Consider the following 17391-nt stretch of genomic DNA (forward strand, 5'->3'; position numbering starts at 1 on the left):
CATAACATGATTTTGACAATAGATTTTACAGCTTTGGATTCCATTATTTCTGCAAGTTACCTTAACTTTAACTTTAACCTTACGCATATATTTTTTTACATGTCTTACATGACACAGAAAAAACACGCTTTTACGATCATCTATTTATTCATATAAATTAAAAATTATTATATGGAAAAAAAAAAAAAAGGTTTTTATGCTTACCACGAGCCTTGCATTTTTAAGAGGTTTGTAGTATAAAATGTATTGTGTGCATGGCTATTGGCATGTAAATAAATAAATAAATTAGTAAAGCTGATGCTTTACTGCATATATTGATATATATGCAGTCAAAATAAAACTCTAAATAGGAAATAATACTCCTAAGGGGGGAGTGGGGGTATAGCTAACACCTCTGCAAGCATAGGTATTAGGTATGTACGTCTTTATTAGTAGTATATCTATGGGTATGTAGCAGTGTTTGGCACTACCTCAGAGTAATTACTAATATAATAAGTCCCTACCTAATAATTTCTTATTCTTTTGAAACCGTATGTACCTACTCAAGATTTTGATTACTATATCCAAAAACCTTCGTATAATAAAAATATCAATATAAAAAATATATATATACGTACGTATGTAGGTAAGTATTGCAGTATTAACCTTATCGTATCATTTGATTGCTTTCAATCACAGAATGTACGCTTTTCTTTATTTTGTGGTTCGCTGTTTACTTTTTTAAAACAGGTTTTGAACTCAATAAAATCGTGCATTCTTTAATGGCAAAAAAACGTAAGCGATAGGATTTGGTGATCATTTTTGTTTTTGTTGATAAAAATGTATAATTAACCATCGTTGGCGTAGACCAGACGCGTTCCACATATTACGGTTTTTATATTCATACGCAGGAAATCTAGTTGGTTATTACTAACTGCTCAATAACAAAGTAGCGTAACGTGAATCATATACTTTAATTAAAGTAATTATACAATATAGTATTACATGACGTAGTTTCTTACATTTTTATACAAATCGACTAATTTCCTTATCGTTCTATATTCCTCGTCCCTATTGCACTTGCACTATCGTAATCATGATTTAATCACAAGTATCACAACTTCGGATGTGTATTTTAATAGAAAGCAATATACGATTTTGCCTTGTCAAAACATTTCCGGAGTAAGCTCACACTCCGGAAACGTCCTGATTGTACGTTAAGGCGGCGGCTGCCCCTGCATATGCCCCTCATACGGTACATTTTCATCCTCATACTGTATTTGACTTGGCTGCGTCACTATAAATACAGGAGACTTCATCCGTCGTGACACAGGTGAAGGTGACGACGTATAAGTTCGATTCTGGGGGGATTTGTTCTGCACTTTGACGCGAAACATTATATTATCAATCTCGTGCATGGCTACATCCCTCTGATGTTCGTCCAATTTTCTCAGTTTCTTTGCTAAAAGTTGCCCATACAAATCGTACTCGTCCAAATCGTTCCTGTCATCTACAGAATGAAAATACGCCACACCATCGTCAATTTCCTTTTTCGTGCAAATAAAATCCTTAGTTTTAGCAGAGTTGACTTGTGATATCGAAGGGCGATGTCTTACAGCTGACGGGTTACTTCTTTCTGGTCCGTTATCATGTCTGTTAGTGTTGTGATCAGAGATCGCTTGTTGCATGTACGGAGATGCATTTCCAATTAACTGAAACAATGCAAATAAATAATAGTAACAATTAAATACTTTATACTTAACAACGCCCTCTAGTGACAACTTCACTTATGAGTGTTTTATTATTTGTACAGTACCACGTAAGCGGTCAATAATTATATATAATAGGTGGCAATATCAATATTCAAATCATTTAATACTTTACGATACAGTCGCCTCTTCAGATGTTACAACATAGGATATTTTTATATTTAATTCATCATCATATAATCACGGTTGCATTATGAAGCGGTTTTTAGCTTAAGATTTTAAAATTACAATTTTCTATCTAGATTCCAGTTGAATTATTTCAATTGTTGTGCTTAGAAAGTTACGTTTGTTTTTAGTTACTTCTTTCTATTTTTTAACGATAAAGGAATAAAAAAGAAGTAGCATATTCTGAGTCTATCGCAACGTTACCTATAGTAAATTTTATATACAAGGAACTTTTACTTGCATTAAAATTAAAAATAATACCTATTATAGTTGCATATGCCTAGTTCACGCTGGAGCTTATTAAAAAAAGAAAACACACGTCTAATCCATTTATTACATTTCAACTGAAAAAGCGCAAAATCAATTAAACGTACCTCATTTTCAGTTTGATTTGTGCTATCGCATTCATATTTCCCGCCAAGAAAACTTTCCATCAACGCAAAAGCGAACCAACTTATATGATACACGTCTGGAGATTTTTTCTTCTTATTCCAGTGCATTCTAAACGATGTCATTAAAGATTCCTTTTTCCTTTTTAGATCAGTTATAGAACAAGTTATACTCAAAGTCGATTGAATTCGGTGCCATGCATCAGTAACTTCGCTCCTATTTCTGTGAAGCGGATGTTTTGGGTCCCATAGTAATTGCTCTTGCCGGTAGAGGTCCAAGAACTCCAACACCACATCATTTGTCCACGACATTACAAATATTTGTATACAAAGGCCTGATATTGAGCGAAACGTGCAGGCGTACTCCTAAAACACGCTCGACTAGGCTCTCCGACCAATCAGAGGCGACATCTTATCCAATGTTTGTTTATATGTGTGTTGGCCTCGTTCCACAAAACGATCGATGGTCGCCGCTTCGGCTCGCTTGGCGACCAACCAATATTACGTTTTTGTTCCCACTTCCCTATATATACGCCAAATGTATTCCAAATATTTGATCGCTTTTTACTATTTAAAAATCTTATATCCACTAGCATTAAGGATTTTAGATTCTATATGGAAATATGAAACAAATAATAATACTAAGATCCTACAAGCTTTTATAAATACACACAGCCAAACATAGAACCTCCTCCTTTTTCGAAGTCGGTACTGAATTAGAAGTTTTATAAGTACTTAATTTTATAACATGGTTAAATCGGGCTACTTGTCTTCCAATGTTCAGGTTTCATAAAAATTAAAAAGTTATACGTCAGTAGTTTTAGCTTTTTATTACAAACAATTATAATTGCAATCATAAAAATACATGCAAAGAAACAATTCCATAAAGATAAATTATTGATAATGTTACATTTATTATTCATATTCATTTATTTTTGTACGTGGCTCGGCCCTTAGTTGCATTTATTACTCACATTACTCATTCATTCATAATTTCATACCTTGATCAAAGTTCAACCGAGTTGTAGAATGAGTGAGTCGGATGACGTAAAGAGTATTCTGGATAATGTTGCCCGTTTATAATAAATCCTTTTTTTAAGGCAAGATAGTGAAATTTTAGTATGTATTCAAAATACATATAAATGTATCTAAAATGAATAGTCTACCTGTGATATTGCTATAGGTTGACAGCAAAGATGTTCCAAATATTTTTTTTATTTTTGATCATATATGCGGCTATTTTATACGGCTTAAAATGGAATGTTTATCTGCTTGATCAAACTATTTATGAACTCCAATCATGCTAAAATTAACATATTAAAAATTTACAATCAGCAAAAGCTACGTAGTAGTTTGCGACCAGCCATAGGAATATAATATATTGCTATTAAATTTTAAAGTTGTTAATAAATGTATTTGGCTGCTGTGACTTTACAATGAGTGAACTATATCCTTCTTGTAAAACATAATATAAAAAACTCAATAGGCAGAAACAATGAACAACAGTTATTAAGAATACATTTTTCTTATAAAGCGATATATTGATGGTCTATTATTTATTGCATAATCAAAGGTTTTGTCAAAACTGGGTAAAGTTAAAACATAGAGTGGTAACACTATCGTACAATTCAGTCGGCATCCCGGTATAATCATTCACTATAATACTAAAATCGTCATTCAAATTTCAATCCACCGGTTCTGTACGCGAATGTCAAAAAAGTTGTCAAGTTAATTTTGTTTTTGCTAACTTTTGTTCCACAATTGAATTTTAATTTGAGTCGGTGTTCGAGATTTGTAAAACGTATTATAATTTTATTTGAATTTCGATTTCTCGATAAATAAAACAACTGAAGGTAAGTTCCAATTTCGTTCTTTATCACTAACCGGAGTATTACGAAATGGTATTTGTAGCCTTAATTACTATTTTTCGTATGTTCCTATAAATACAAGCATTTGTGAAGTCGTTACGAGTATATTTCATATGTTTAATACATAGATATCACGTTATAACTTGTAAATACAAATCACTTTCATTTTTTCTGATTGTAAGCTCTACCTTCAATTTAGTTGCTATGGCAAATCTCAATTTGCTAAGATTATAAGTTACTTGGAGCATCTCCACGTATTATTAATCAGTGTAGAATACATGATCTGAAAGTATTTTTGTAGTAATTGTAGCAAACAGAAAATTAAACTTAAATTAGCACATTTTATGTATAGTACCCTCAAAAATCCGCTTTTTTGTACGTTACTAGCCACGTTTCATCATTAACAAAATAAAATGCATCTACCCTTTTTTAAATAACTGATATTAACCATGATTCAATATTTTAATAAAATTCCCGCTGAAACAGGTTGGTGGAATGTAATAGCATACATATTCAGCATTCGAACTTGTTTAAACATTCATATTACAGTGGGATTGTGACTGCACTCTAGACATATTACTGGAGCACGCTGTATTATTTTTTAACAACGAATGGTGCGGCATGTGGTCTGCCAAATGCAATGTGGTCACTATTATATACACATTTGCAATACTAGGGCACTTGTCACTGCAATTTTGGCTAATGTTAAAGGCATTGAAGAATGTTTCTGCACCGTCTTGTAGATATCTGCACCCTTCTTGACAATATCTATGTATATAAAATTTTTATAAAAGGGGTCTTCAATATGTTATTAACAGGAAATGAAATAATGCACTGTCTACTTTTGTTATATACCACATGTTCATAATATGTAGACCTATCATATTCATATGTAGGTACAGATTATTAAATGATGATAGTTATTGCATAAAAAGTTCATTACTTATCAGAAAATTAACTGACAATAAAATATCTAGATAGATTCTTATTTTGAAATAAAATCACATAACAATTTTTTTATTAATTATTTATCAAGGATTTTTCTCAGCAACATGTAAATTATGTTTGGTGTTATTTATTTATTTGGTAATAACTATGCTTGAATTTTAATATTATTTAATTGATCTATCTGACTATACCTATACCAGCAATCAGTAACCTTTGGCCCATGACCCAAATTGGCTTTTTGTCTTTACCAAATGCAGTTTGCACTATTATTAAACCATTATTTAGTGACAAGGGCTACATAATTTTTTTATTTTATTTTTTTATAATATAAGAATAGCAGACGAGCATGCAGTCCACCTGATGTGGCTACTGCCGCCCATGGACATCTGTAATCAACCCCAGATAGGATTAGATATTCCTACCTGAGGTCGGCCACAGATGCGCCGCTACCCCTGAGGACTAAGCTGGAACGCCTCGGAAAAGTCTGTCTCCCTTACTACACCCTTCAAACCGGAACACAGCAGCGCCTAACATTGCTGTTATTAGGTAGAAATAGGTGTGGCGGTGGTGCCACCGGAGTCGAACCACAAAGGGTTCTATCACCTTTAAACATAAATACAAGGTTCTGGCCTAAACCCTTAATAATGTAACAAGAGACCCTTTTTCAATAGTAGGACTGTAGGCAAAAAAGGGTTGACAATTAAATGTAAACCCAAATACAGTCTGCATTATATCATTTAGCTATTATGTAGCCCTTATTAACAAGGTCCTGTAGGCCTAAACTCTTACTAATCTGAAAAGAGAACCTTTTTCAATGGTAGGAGTGTAGGTATAAAAGGGTTGATGATGAAATATAAAATTTGGTACAAAATTAAGATAACATGTCCATTACCAGATGGCCACAGAAATCAGTGCGTCACCGACAGCCATGCCTCAACTCCAGTCAGTTCAGAAGGTGATGGCGCTGCCCACTGTTGGGGCGGCCGTTGGACAAGTTGGTGCATTCTACAGCAGAGTTAAAGGTATGCAAATATGAAACAAATGTTTTACTTGTTAGGCAATCACTAAATATCTTCTTTACATAATAAGTTTTAAATAAGTTTAAGAGACTAAAGTGTATAACTTAAATCTTTAATTTTAATTGTTTTTACTCAATTTATGAATCTTGCAGTGTTGTAGATAAAGAGGGTAGTTAACTATTCTGTGTGAATAATAACATTACCTGTACTTGTAATTTAAAAATAAATAACTACCCACTACCACTTTTTTATGCTCTTTTATTCTTTTTATTATATTTTATCAAAATCGGCCTCGTAACTCCTTTCAGCATTTTTCGTTAATTCTTAAAGTTTCGGATTTGGCCCTGAAGGCCCGTTTGAAAAATTCACCCTGTACATTTAAGTCCACTCTATGTATTTTAGTTTAATACCAATGTTTCCTACAGGAGCTCACTCATTATTAGAGTGGGCGTTATCTACGGCTGAAGCAAGCGTGACATTCGCGGCGACAACAGCGGCGCCCTATGTGGCGGCGCCCCTTGCCGCTGGGGACGCTAGGGTGGCTGCTGCCCTCGACGAGCTGGAGCGCAGGGTGCCCCTTGTCACCGAACAGCCCAAGGTCATCGTGGAGACCACCAAACAAGCTGTGCTGTCGAGGATCACTCCTCATGTCAGTAAGGTAAGAGAAGTATGTAATTGTCTCATAGTAAAGTCAACTTACTTTTATGATGCTCTATTTTGGAGCAAAAATTGTGTTTGTGGTTTTATAGGTATGTATTTATACTTAAAATGTGCACATATTCTATGGAGGAAGTAGGAATGGGCACTTATAAAGAGAGTGGCGAGTTTAGGTGGGCCTTGACACTTGATAGGAAATAAGTTTGTGTGTAGATGTACACAATTTATGATCTCTGAAATAATACTTTAAATTACATCAGCCTCTACTTAATAGATAGACGTCTATTATTGTGTTGTTATAATATGTGATTCACGTAAATGGCAACTACCGCCCATGGACATCTGTGATATTCAAACCCAGATATAATAAGAGTCCTATCCGAGATCAACCAGCGACTTATTGCTACCCTCAGGACTATGTTGGAAAGACTCAAATACATTAGTTTATTTAGCTAATCTAAAATTTCAGTTATTATTACATCTTAGACAGTCAGTAGTCAATAGTATCTATGTCACTGTATTTCACTGAATAATTGAATTTTAAAATTTGCTTTCCAAGGTGATCTGGTATTGTTATTTTTGCTGTGTCATATTTTATATGTAGTCAGGATGAGTGTGTTACAAGTACAGAAAACTGTATGCAATGAAATGCAATTTTTGCGTCTATTGAGTAATATGCATAATCTGCCACTATTTCACTTAAAATAGTTTTCTGTTTTCATCAATAACAAGTTTAAGATTTGGTTAAGCATGTTATAAATAACGGATTTTTAATGACTGTATTATTATTTACCTTCATAAGTGTTAACAAGAAAAATTTGTCCAGTCGGAATACTGAATTGTTGTACTAATATAAAGATTAACAAAGTCGTTATTAAAATAAACTCTATAACGCTTCCTCGCACTTGGGGAATCCGAGGTTAGAACTCAGGCACCTATATTTTTTCAAAGTAACTTAAACGATGAAGAAAAATCAGGAGGAACCTGGCACGCTTCCTTATAAAATTCTTATAAAAAGAGAATTCTTATAAAAAGTTTTAACGGAGTGTGAAGTCTACAAATTCACACTCGGCCAGCGCAGTGAACTATGGCCTAAATCTCATTCTGAGAGGAAACCCGTGTCCGGCAGTGGGACAGTTATGGGTGACGAAAGACGCGTAGGTTTATATTGTTCTGAAGAATAACACTATGGAAAATCCTTACTATCCTTATCCTTACTAATATTATAAATCCGAAAGTAACTCTGTCTGTCTGTCTGGTTGTCTTTTCTTCACGCCTAAACTACTGAACCGATTTTAATGAAATTTTGTACAAAGATAGTCTGAGACCCAAGAAAGGACATAGGATAGTTTTTATCCCGGAAATCCCACGGGACCTAGGGATGGCGATCTAAGATCGATTAATCGGAGAATCGATCTTTTGGACCAAAAAAAAACGATTATTTTAATCGATATTAGTAAGGATTGAATCGTAAACTTTGCATTTGATCAAGTGCTGATCTTTAGCAAAGTTGTTGTCCATGAGCCCACGAAGGTTTCAGAGTTGGTACGACCAATTTTCGCCAGATGGCGCCACTGGTATTCCAATGAAGGTACGAATTTTCAGTTTTATGTATGTTAGTATTTCATATTATTTTCTTTTAAACGCAGGCGAAGCTGCGGGCAAGAACTACAAAAGCGCTAGGCAGTTTTGTAAAGTACATAATATAGAAAGACGTAATCAATATGATGTGGCCTATAGACCTTTGTACCGCACTATTCCGCATTTCTCGTATTTACCTGTACGTCATTAAGCAGACACATAAGTAATGATTGTGCAATCTGTGTCAAGTACTTTGCCCCCTGACGCATTGTTACTAAAAGTATTGAATACCTTTACTGTAAAATGCATTTGGTTTTTAACTATTTTTTTTATTTAAGAGTTTATGCACAAATGTATGGTATTAATAAATAATAGTACAAAGATACTGCATATTTCTTTCAGGAATGACTTTCAGTAGATCCATCGAAATTCTCTTTACAAAACAAATTCTTCTTGTTTTGTGAGTATATTATTAAAACAAAAACCCGAGTGTCTCAAAATAAATTATTGAAAAGGAAAGTATGTGATTCCAACAATTGATTGAATGCAACGACATGTTACGTATTAAAATCCCTCAATTAGGCATACACACAACATTTCTGTAGTCGGCTAAAAATTATAATTGACTTAAATCAGTTTGTGGCCACTTTCATTAAAACTGTATGAAACTCCATGAATACATTCATGTTGTTGTTACCTTGGCTCGATCCATTTGCATCAATTTATGCATCAATCAATTTCTACTTCCTTATGTTTATAATCGCTAGTTTTCGCTTGCGGAAACGTGTGCGATTTGTTTTTGGATTTAAAACGAGTACTCTGATATTTCGGAGGGAATGTAGTTTATTAAATGTTATGTTGTTATCGACTGGTAACTTATACGCTTTATAGTTACAGGAGGTTTTATTTAGGAGACCACTATGGCGCTTCTCCGTTGTAGCTTATGAAGTGTAATCTGGCGGAAGTGTAATCCTCCTGTAAAGTCTTCAACGTATGTACTACATTGTACACCTTCATCAAAAACAGTTGAGCTGTTTATTACTTTAGGCTTAGCCTACACAGGTAGACTCAAAAAAGAATAACTACTATTTGAATTTGCGATACCATGCAAGCACCTTATGCTCATAATACATATGAATTTATGTAGAGTGATTGGGCGTATAAAATTCCTTTCTAATCGAAGTTATAACTTTACTGATAATATAATAAAGAAGGTCAATAGTTTGGTACATTGGGCACAGAGGGCGGATATTAAGACACGTATCGGTGCGTATCAACGGACGCGTGTGCACCATGTGTCGGCGACGCCGGAAGCATGTATCGGCTGGCGAATGCAATTACAAGTGTTTCGCCCGAATGTATTTTTAGAACGTTGTTTTTGATATTGACTGACTAATGAATCTTTGGACTAATGCTGTAGGTATTTAAGGCCATTAGCGCCCAGGACAAGGTATCGATCTTATCTACCCAAAAGTTGGATTGAATAAGAATTTTTAGGCGCAGCATAATCAAGTAAAGTAAATAAAAGTATAACCGTGTTTGGTTATGGCATGGGAGGCATAGTGTTACTAAGGTAGGCCTTGAGTATACCATATCAGTATTGACTCGTTCACCAAATCTTATAGGAAGGAACAAGTGCGCCCTTTTGAGCAATAGGACCTTAACAAGGGCTCCTCCGTATATCCGCCCATGACCCTAATAACTGCAACTGAGCAGTCCCTAGCTATGACGCTAATTTCAATTAAAATTATTGGAGCAATAGCGTCCATGTTACAGATAGTGTACGTTACGCTTGCGTTATATTAGTACGAGTAGCACACGGTTGTTTTGATTTGAAAGGAAAAGAGGGTAAAGCGTACCTACTTGAGTAGTTCTTGCTCCTGAGGAATAAATTAAAAAATGATTATTAGTTATGGTTTTTAACATAGGGCAGACTGCATCATTTGCTACTTACCAGAACCATTTCTCTGGTAAACAAAAATTATTTGAATATTAAAAGCGGTGACTTGTGTGGCGGAGCCGACACCATACCGGTCTGGCAAGCAGTTAACTCCGGGTTCGACCCCGGCTAGACACATATCTAAATGATGAATTTGGATGTGGGTCTCTGTGTATTCATCTATTTATTTATTTTTGTACACCTTAAACTAAGGGTCACAAAAGGTAAAGGGTTAAGGCCTAATGGCATTCTCTGCCAGTGATGGCAGAGAAGGACCCTGGGTGATGGCGATAACATGTGGTAGGCGTAAACAAGAAATACGAACTGTAAGAAAAAACATACAATATCTACATATAATAATAATAAATATAAATAATATATAAATATATAATGCAAATATAATATATACAAATAAATATATACAACTCAGTGAGTTAAGGAAAGTTGGAAGACTCAACTATCGGAGGACATGCGTAAGTAATGCTCCCGAACCATTCTCTTGAAGATGTTCCTACAAGTGGCTTTTCTGATGTTTTCGGGCAGGGCGTTCCAAAGTAGTATCGCCTGTACTGTGAAGGAATACTGGAAAAACCACTATTATGCGGTCTATGTGTGCGTCCATGGACACAGGTGTAGAAAGCGTTATTTAGTTTTTAACGGTGACTCCGCCACTATATACGGCGGGCAGTATATTAATCGGCATAATGAACGCTGCATTCACTCGGCAATTACATATCACGCGTACGAAACCAGTTCCACGTCCGTTCACTAGCAGGATCCGGCAAATGTCAACATGCCATTTATTTATAGTATAATGAAACAAATCAACCAATATGTGAATGTGATGCAACTGACATCGCCCTTTATTTATAGTTTATGCTTAATCTTTAATGGTGGTACTTCAAGAAGTACATAAGTCGTCTCTGTAATGAAGATTTGCCATAATGACCATGTTCGGTCGTGGGTGTGATTGCAATCGATGAATTTCACAATGATATGCTGTTGCCTTTCTCTTGGATCCTTTAGATATTGGAAAGAGAGCGTTACTATTCTGTGCAGTCCATATAATAGTATACAGTCAAAGTAGCCTGTTAGCTCTTTTAACTAACTATTTAGACGAGCAATCCTTACTATCCTTACTAATATTATAAATCCGAAAGTAACTCTGTCTGTCTGTTTGTCCCTTCTTCACGCTTGAACCACAGAACCGATTTTTATGAAATTTTGTACCAAGATAGTCTGAGACCCGAGAAAGGACATAGGATAGTTTTTATCCTGGAAATCCCACGGGAACTAGGGATGGCGATCTAAGATCGATTAATCGGAGAATCGATCTTTTGGACCGAAAATATCGATTATAGTAAATCGTTATTAGTCAGAATTGAATCGTAAACTATGCATTTGATCAAGTGATGATCTTTAGCAAAGTTGTTGTCCATGAGCCCACGAAGGTTTCAGAGTTAAACGACCAATTTTCGCCAGATGGCGCCACTGCCATTCCAATGAAGGTACGAATTTTCAGTTTTATGTTTGTTAGTATGTCATATTCTTTTCTTTTAAACGCGAGCGAAGCCGCGGGCAAAAACTAGTACTACATAAATTATACCATGGTGTCTTCCCACGGAACAGCAAAACATATTCTGCAACTGCTGTGTGAATAATCCATTTTTCCGTTACCTACATTTATGAATATGATCAAGAGGCATTGTTCAATTAATTTATTCCCGTTTGAAGAGAGCATAGGATGGTACGTTAAATAATTTTAAAGAGCATACGAATTCGTTGGAATATTCTGGCGTCGTCTTATCAGTTAAACGTATTGTTAGGATTTCATGCAGTCGCAATGATAAGATAACCGCGGGTCCCAAGTCCGGTTCATCGTCCACCGCCACCGCTTCCGTATCGTAAGGCCACGACTTTCAAAACCTATGCACGTTTTTTTACCATCACCTTGACGTATGATATTTTTATTGATGAATAAACTGTATCGTATTGTATATATTAAATCAAATGTAAACAGTTCTATTTATGGATACAAAAATAGCAAGTTTTACCTCCACTTATATTTTTATTATTTCTGAGAGGGAGTGTTGATTTCAATATCGGGGTGATTAATGCGTCGTAGGATTGCATATTATGGGGCATAAAAGAAAAAAATCTGATATTCCTGACCGTAAAAAAAACGAAAAACAGAAGCCTATGTAATATGGTACAGAGAAAACCGTTCTATTAATGAAATAAGAATACCTCGCCATCTATCAGTTCTCTGAAGCGAATATTATATCACATATTGATTTAGGCCAGATGGGTTATTACTGTAATGAAACATTGTTTTGCTAAAAGCGAATACCAAGAAACACTGATCAAATAGGTATTCGTTTTGTATGCGTCTGCATCTGCATATTTTGTTGTTTTATTCATTGTGTTGTTTCGATTTAAGTTTTGAATCGGCTAAAAATAAGCAATCAAAGCTGAATATTAAGCAATAAACATGCATATTAATGCTAAAAACCTGCATACTCACCTGACTTGCTTGAATTAATCTGAGTTTGAGCTAGATTTTAATGAATTAAAATACCTATAGCGATTCTTTATTTACAAAGTGGGCTGCCTCGAGACTTACTTGATCCTAATCCATGTATTTATATTAATCAAATTATTGATATATTAAAGTATTTTTTTCGTATAGAACATTATTATTTTTGAAAAATATTTTAAATTGGTGTTTTGTAATCATTTGTCAACTGCTCTTTTAAGTGTTGTAAGAAGTAGTAGATAACTTGACATTATAAATATAATCAATCAGGGTCCTCCACATTGCATTTTTATGTAAATACATCGTTTTATAACGGGAATTTAATTAAAATGCCATAAAGACCAGCGAAACATTTCACCAATGTCTTGCGTAAAATTGTTTTTAAAACTTAACAGGAATTGCGTCAGAATTAATTACAATCTACGCATGTATTGAACCACGTAAACACCTGGTTAACGGTAGCCTGATATTTAAAGCCAGACATTTAATTTTAATGTACATACATTAAAACTCTAGTGCGTATCAATATGTAATTGGATTTTAGGGTTCGGTACCCAAAGGGTAAAAACGGAGCCCTATTAATAAGACTTCGCTATCAGTCAGTCTGTCGGTCTGTCACAGGGCTCTATCTCTGGAACCGTAATAGGAAGGCTTGAATTTTACAGAGGATGCATAATGACGGCCGCTATATCAACAAATACTAAAAATAAAAGAAATGTTGAAAATATTACCGCTAATATATAAACTTTATAATAAACCACTATTACTCTACGGTTTTAGTTTTATCTAATGAACCGTAATAGGTAGACAGTTCACATTTTCACAATGTATTTACTTCAGTAGCTGATATAATAACAAATACTAAAAATAAAAAAAAATATACATAAAAATGTAGGTGGCACGGAACCCTCCACGTGCGAGTTCGACTCGTATTTGGCCAATTATTATTAGTAGTTTTGATATACATTCCGCTCGTTTCCAGTGATCGTTAAATGTAGCGTAGGTTAAATAACATAGGTTGATTAATATATAAAAAATAGGGTTGTTTAAGTGTTCTTGCCATGTCATTTATCTATTTTAGTCACAGACACGCTCAGTCAAGCGCGGTGACTACTGCAACACCCCTAACTGGGGGGATGTTTACACCCACAACGAATTTTTAGGATGTATTGAAATTATCGCTTATTCCCTTAACTATTATATTAAATCTAAAATTTCACAATAATTATATTGACGAAGTAAAATACAATAACAATGAATAATTCAGACGTTTCAGTTGAATTATTATTATTTAACCAACTAAGTTTTGCCTAATTAATGTTGTTTTAAATACTTGTTAGTAACCTAGTAGCCTAGTAGCCTTTGCAAATAAACAATTATGTTATGTTGGAGGAGTCTTAAGGCATGTTTCACCATGCTCCAATGTCAAATGATGGAATGTTATGTTAAATAAAAAATAAAAAAAATTGACTTTGTATCCGCAAATCTTGTAAATTTGACATAATTTTTTACACAACATTGCACTTCTATGTTTGTATTAATATTTTTATATGCTCTAATTCCGAACCTTCCATGCGAGTATCAGACTTACAAAGCATGGCCCAAATAGCCTGGTATATATTTGTATTTGTGTAATATTTCCAAATGTTTATATATTCCTTCCTCCCCTAGGTGTACACAGCCCGTGCGGTCGCCGAGCAACGCGTGCAGTCCCTGAAGGAGCTCTCCTGGGCGAAGGCCAACGCGCTGTTGTCCACCGCGTACGGACAGAAGGCGATGGAGAGTGTCGACACTGGCGCCACCTACGCGATGGCTCTGCTCGACCACTACCTGCCACCTACCACGCATGAGGAGACAAATGGTGCGTTGTATATAATACAACCATTTTAGTAGTATTTCTAATATTGGAGTAGCAAACGTGCATATGCAATCTCTACTGAACGGCACCACAGTCACACCTATTTCTGCCTCATAACAGCAGTGTGAGTGCTTTGGTTTGAGGGATGTAAGGGAGACATACTTATCTAGGCGTTCCAGCTTAGTCCTCAGGGGTAGCAGTGCAGATCTCAGGTGGGAATATCTAATGTCGCCACGTACCCTCAGGTGGACTGCTCATGCTCGTCTGCTACTCCCATATTATAAAATAAAAAAAACTTATGATGATAAATGGCTACTGTGACATATGGACAACTGATTGCTATTTCTAAACTTTAAATATGTCAAAATAATACATTTACCTAAATATTATGATGTAAGGCGACAGTGGGAAGTTAACTATGCTTAAAGATTTTTCTATTTTAGTGACGTTTTTCTTGACTTTTTGAGGTTCAATGCAAGTTTTTTTTTCAAGTGCAAATACGAGGTGTGACGTTATTAGGAAGTTTTAAAGTCTGTTTTCATAGAATATTACAATACTATTGTACCACAGTACTATTTAGAAATACATATCCATTTAGAAATACTTTCATATATCATTTTTTTCCTATAGGCTTGCATTTGGCTGCACCTTACCTGATGTTAAATGAGATGCAGCCTTGGATGAAACACGCTTGCCTAGAAATAGCCTATTCACCTTTGCCTTTGACTTAAACAATCCCTGATTATACGTGTCAGGAAACAACTTCACTTTTTTTTTATTTAACTCAACGGTAAGGCAGACGGGCTACCTGATGGAAAGCAGTTCGCCTATGGACATTTGCAAAACCAAAGAACTCGCTAATGCATTGCCGGCTTAAGACCTGTAAGTTTGTTTTTATTCCATGGCATTGTTTGCTTCAGGTGACATAGTGCCAGCGAGTAACGACCCAGCGATGCACACGGTGCAGACAGTGGGCCGCCTGAGCTCGGTGGCGGCGCGCCGCGTGTGGGCCAACCTGGCCATTAAGGTCAACGAGCTCAGGAAATCTGGTAATTCATATTTTAGTAATATTACTATTAGTAGCTTGCTTAGGCACGCAACTGTATGTTGTCCCAACGTTCCACGGATCTTAGAACCAGAAGTACAGAATGTTCAGAGCATACTCTTTTTTCTTTGGAGCTGTAATAAACGTTTTAAAACTATACATAAGACAGGCAAGTTTTAATGACTGCAATCCAATTGCCCTTCCAAGCAAAGAAGCGCGCAGTAAATTTAGCTACGCAGCTGCCGGTAATATTGATTTTAATTAGCATATTAATTACCCCTATAGTATAAGTTTATTTAGTTTGATATCTATAGTTGGTCTATTAATATGTGGCAAATACCATATAAACATCCTTATTTGTTCTGAAATTATGTCAGCAAATGTTTGATAGTGACTGACCCTGTAGCTAATCACTGATCTATATTTAATCCTTTATAAATACTTATAATTGATGCTATGTTGTCTTTGTTACAATAAATATTATAATTAAATGTAATACATATGCAAGGACAAATTATTACTCGTAAAGTATGTGGCGCTAATGCATTTTAAACGCGATATAAGCAAGTCCGAATTTGAATTGATGGGATTGTTATGCATATATGTATATTATTGTTTTATGAGATTATATGCTTCGCTTATAAGGAATAAATCTCTGTTGAACATTAACAAGTCTTCTGTTGATTAAAAATCGCCGTCAAGGTCAATTAATTATTATTTTTTATCTACACAACCAAAATCCGCATTGAAACAGTGCGAAATATTCATCACAACTCAATAGCAACCTAGCTTAGCGAGTATGGATGAAATCGGATGGAATCCAGTATAAATCAGCTACAACAGCTTGAATATCACAAACTGCAACGACGTCACATTTTAATAATGATTTTATTTGACAGGTGTGGAACTAGACGTCCGCCGCTACATCACAGCGCTTTTAGCAGCGCTGCACCTCGCGAGAGTGACCAGCGAGCAGCAGCAGCGGGAGGAGCAGCAGCAGCAGCCGGCCACGCCCCCCGCGGGCCCCGCCCCCGCGACCCCGCCCCCCGCGCGCGCCCCCGCCAGCCCCGCCGCCGCGCCCGCCACCCCAGACACCCTCAAGTCCACCCCCGAGGGAAAATCCAACGCTAACAATTCTAATTCTAATAATTCACATTAATTCAATTCAATATATTTCGAACACGCGATTCGGGTAACATTGAATGTGTATAAGGAGAATATTTTTAAGACGTATGCAATTGAATTGATATTATTGATGAATTGGTATTGTTGAATGAGGATAATGTATTATAAAATGTTTTAGTGCTGATATTTTTAATTAGAGGAAAGTGCACTGAAAGTTATAGCAATTTAATGTTATCCGAATTAAGTGTGTATATTCTATTTTTTATAATCTTATTATAAGTAACGCCACAATAAAGGTACACTCGCTGTACCTTCATTGTTCTGGCGCTAGATTAGTAATGTATTCTGATGCACTTGGAATTTGTATTTAGGCACTGTATTTTATGATATCAATAAGACTGAGAGTCTAATTTTGAGATATTTACCTGCTTTTATACAATGATTATTATAATGTGTAATTTTTAATATCAGTGATCTATTGGAAAATATAATCTTTTTAATTACAAACTTGTT

At 35.3% G+C, this 17391-nt stretch overlaps 2 protein-coding genes across 2 annotated transcripts; one reads left to right on the forward strand and one right to left on the reverse strand.

Moving 5' to 3' along the window:
• Positions 1 to 934: 934 nt before the first annotated feature.
• LOC140742356 (uncharacterized) lies at positions 935 to 2703 on the reverse strand. The gene is made up of 2 exons (XM_073073267.1): positions 2288 to 2703; positions 935 to 1691 (listed from the first exon to the last, which is right to left on the reverse strand). The coding sequence occupies exons 1-2, from the start codon at positions 2612 to 2614 to the stop codon at positions 1197 to 1199; spliced, it is 822 nt and encodes a 273-aa protein (XP_072929368.1). The 5' UTR covers positions 2615 to 2703; the 3' UTR covers positions 935 to 1196.
• A 1266-nt stretch (positions 2704 to 3969) lies between these two features.
• Positions 3970 to 17385, forward strand: Lsd-2 (Lipid storage droplet-2). Its single transcript, XM_073073268.1, has 6 exons — positions 3970 to 4155; positions 6014 to 6140; positions 6563 to 6795; positions 14522 to 14711; positions 15629 to 15757; positions 16653 to 17385. The coding sequence occupies exons 2-6, from the start codon at positions 6014 to 6016 to the stop codon at positions 16910 to 16912; spliced, it is 939 nt and encodes a 312-aa protein (XP_072929369.1). The 5' UTR covers positions 3970 to 4155; the 3' UTR covers positions 16913 to 17385.
• Positions 17386 to 17391: the final 6 nt, after the last annotated feature.

Source organism: Epargyreus clarus, unplaced genomic scaffold, assembly GCF_041222505.1.
Source record: "Epargyreus clarus isolate Ecla_fem2 unplaced genomic scaffold, WU_Ecla_fem_2.2 ptg000005l, whole genome shotgun sequence".
Lineage (NCBI taxonomy): Eukaryota > Metazoa > Arthropoda > Insecta > Lepidoptera > Hesperiidae > Epargyreus > Epargyreus clarus.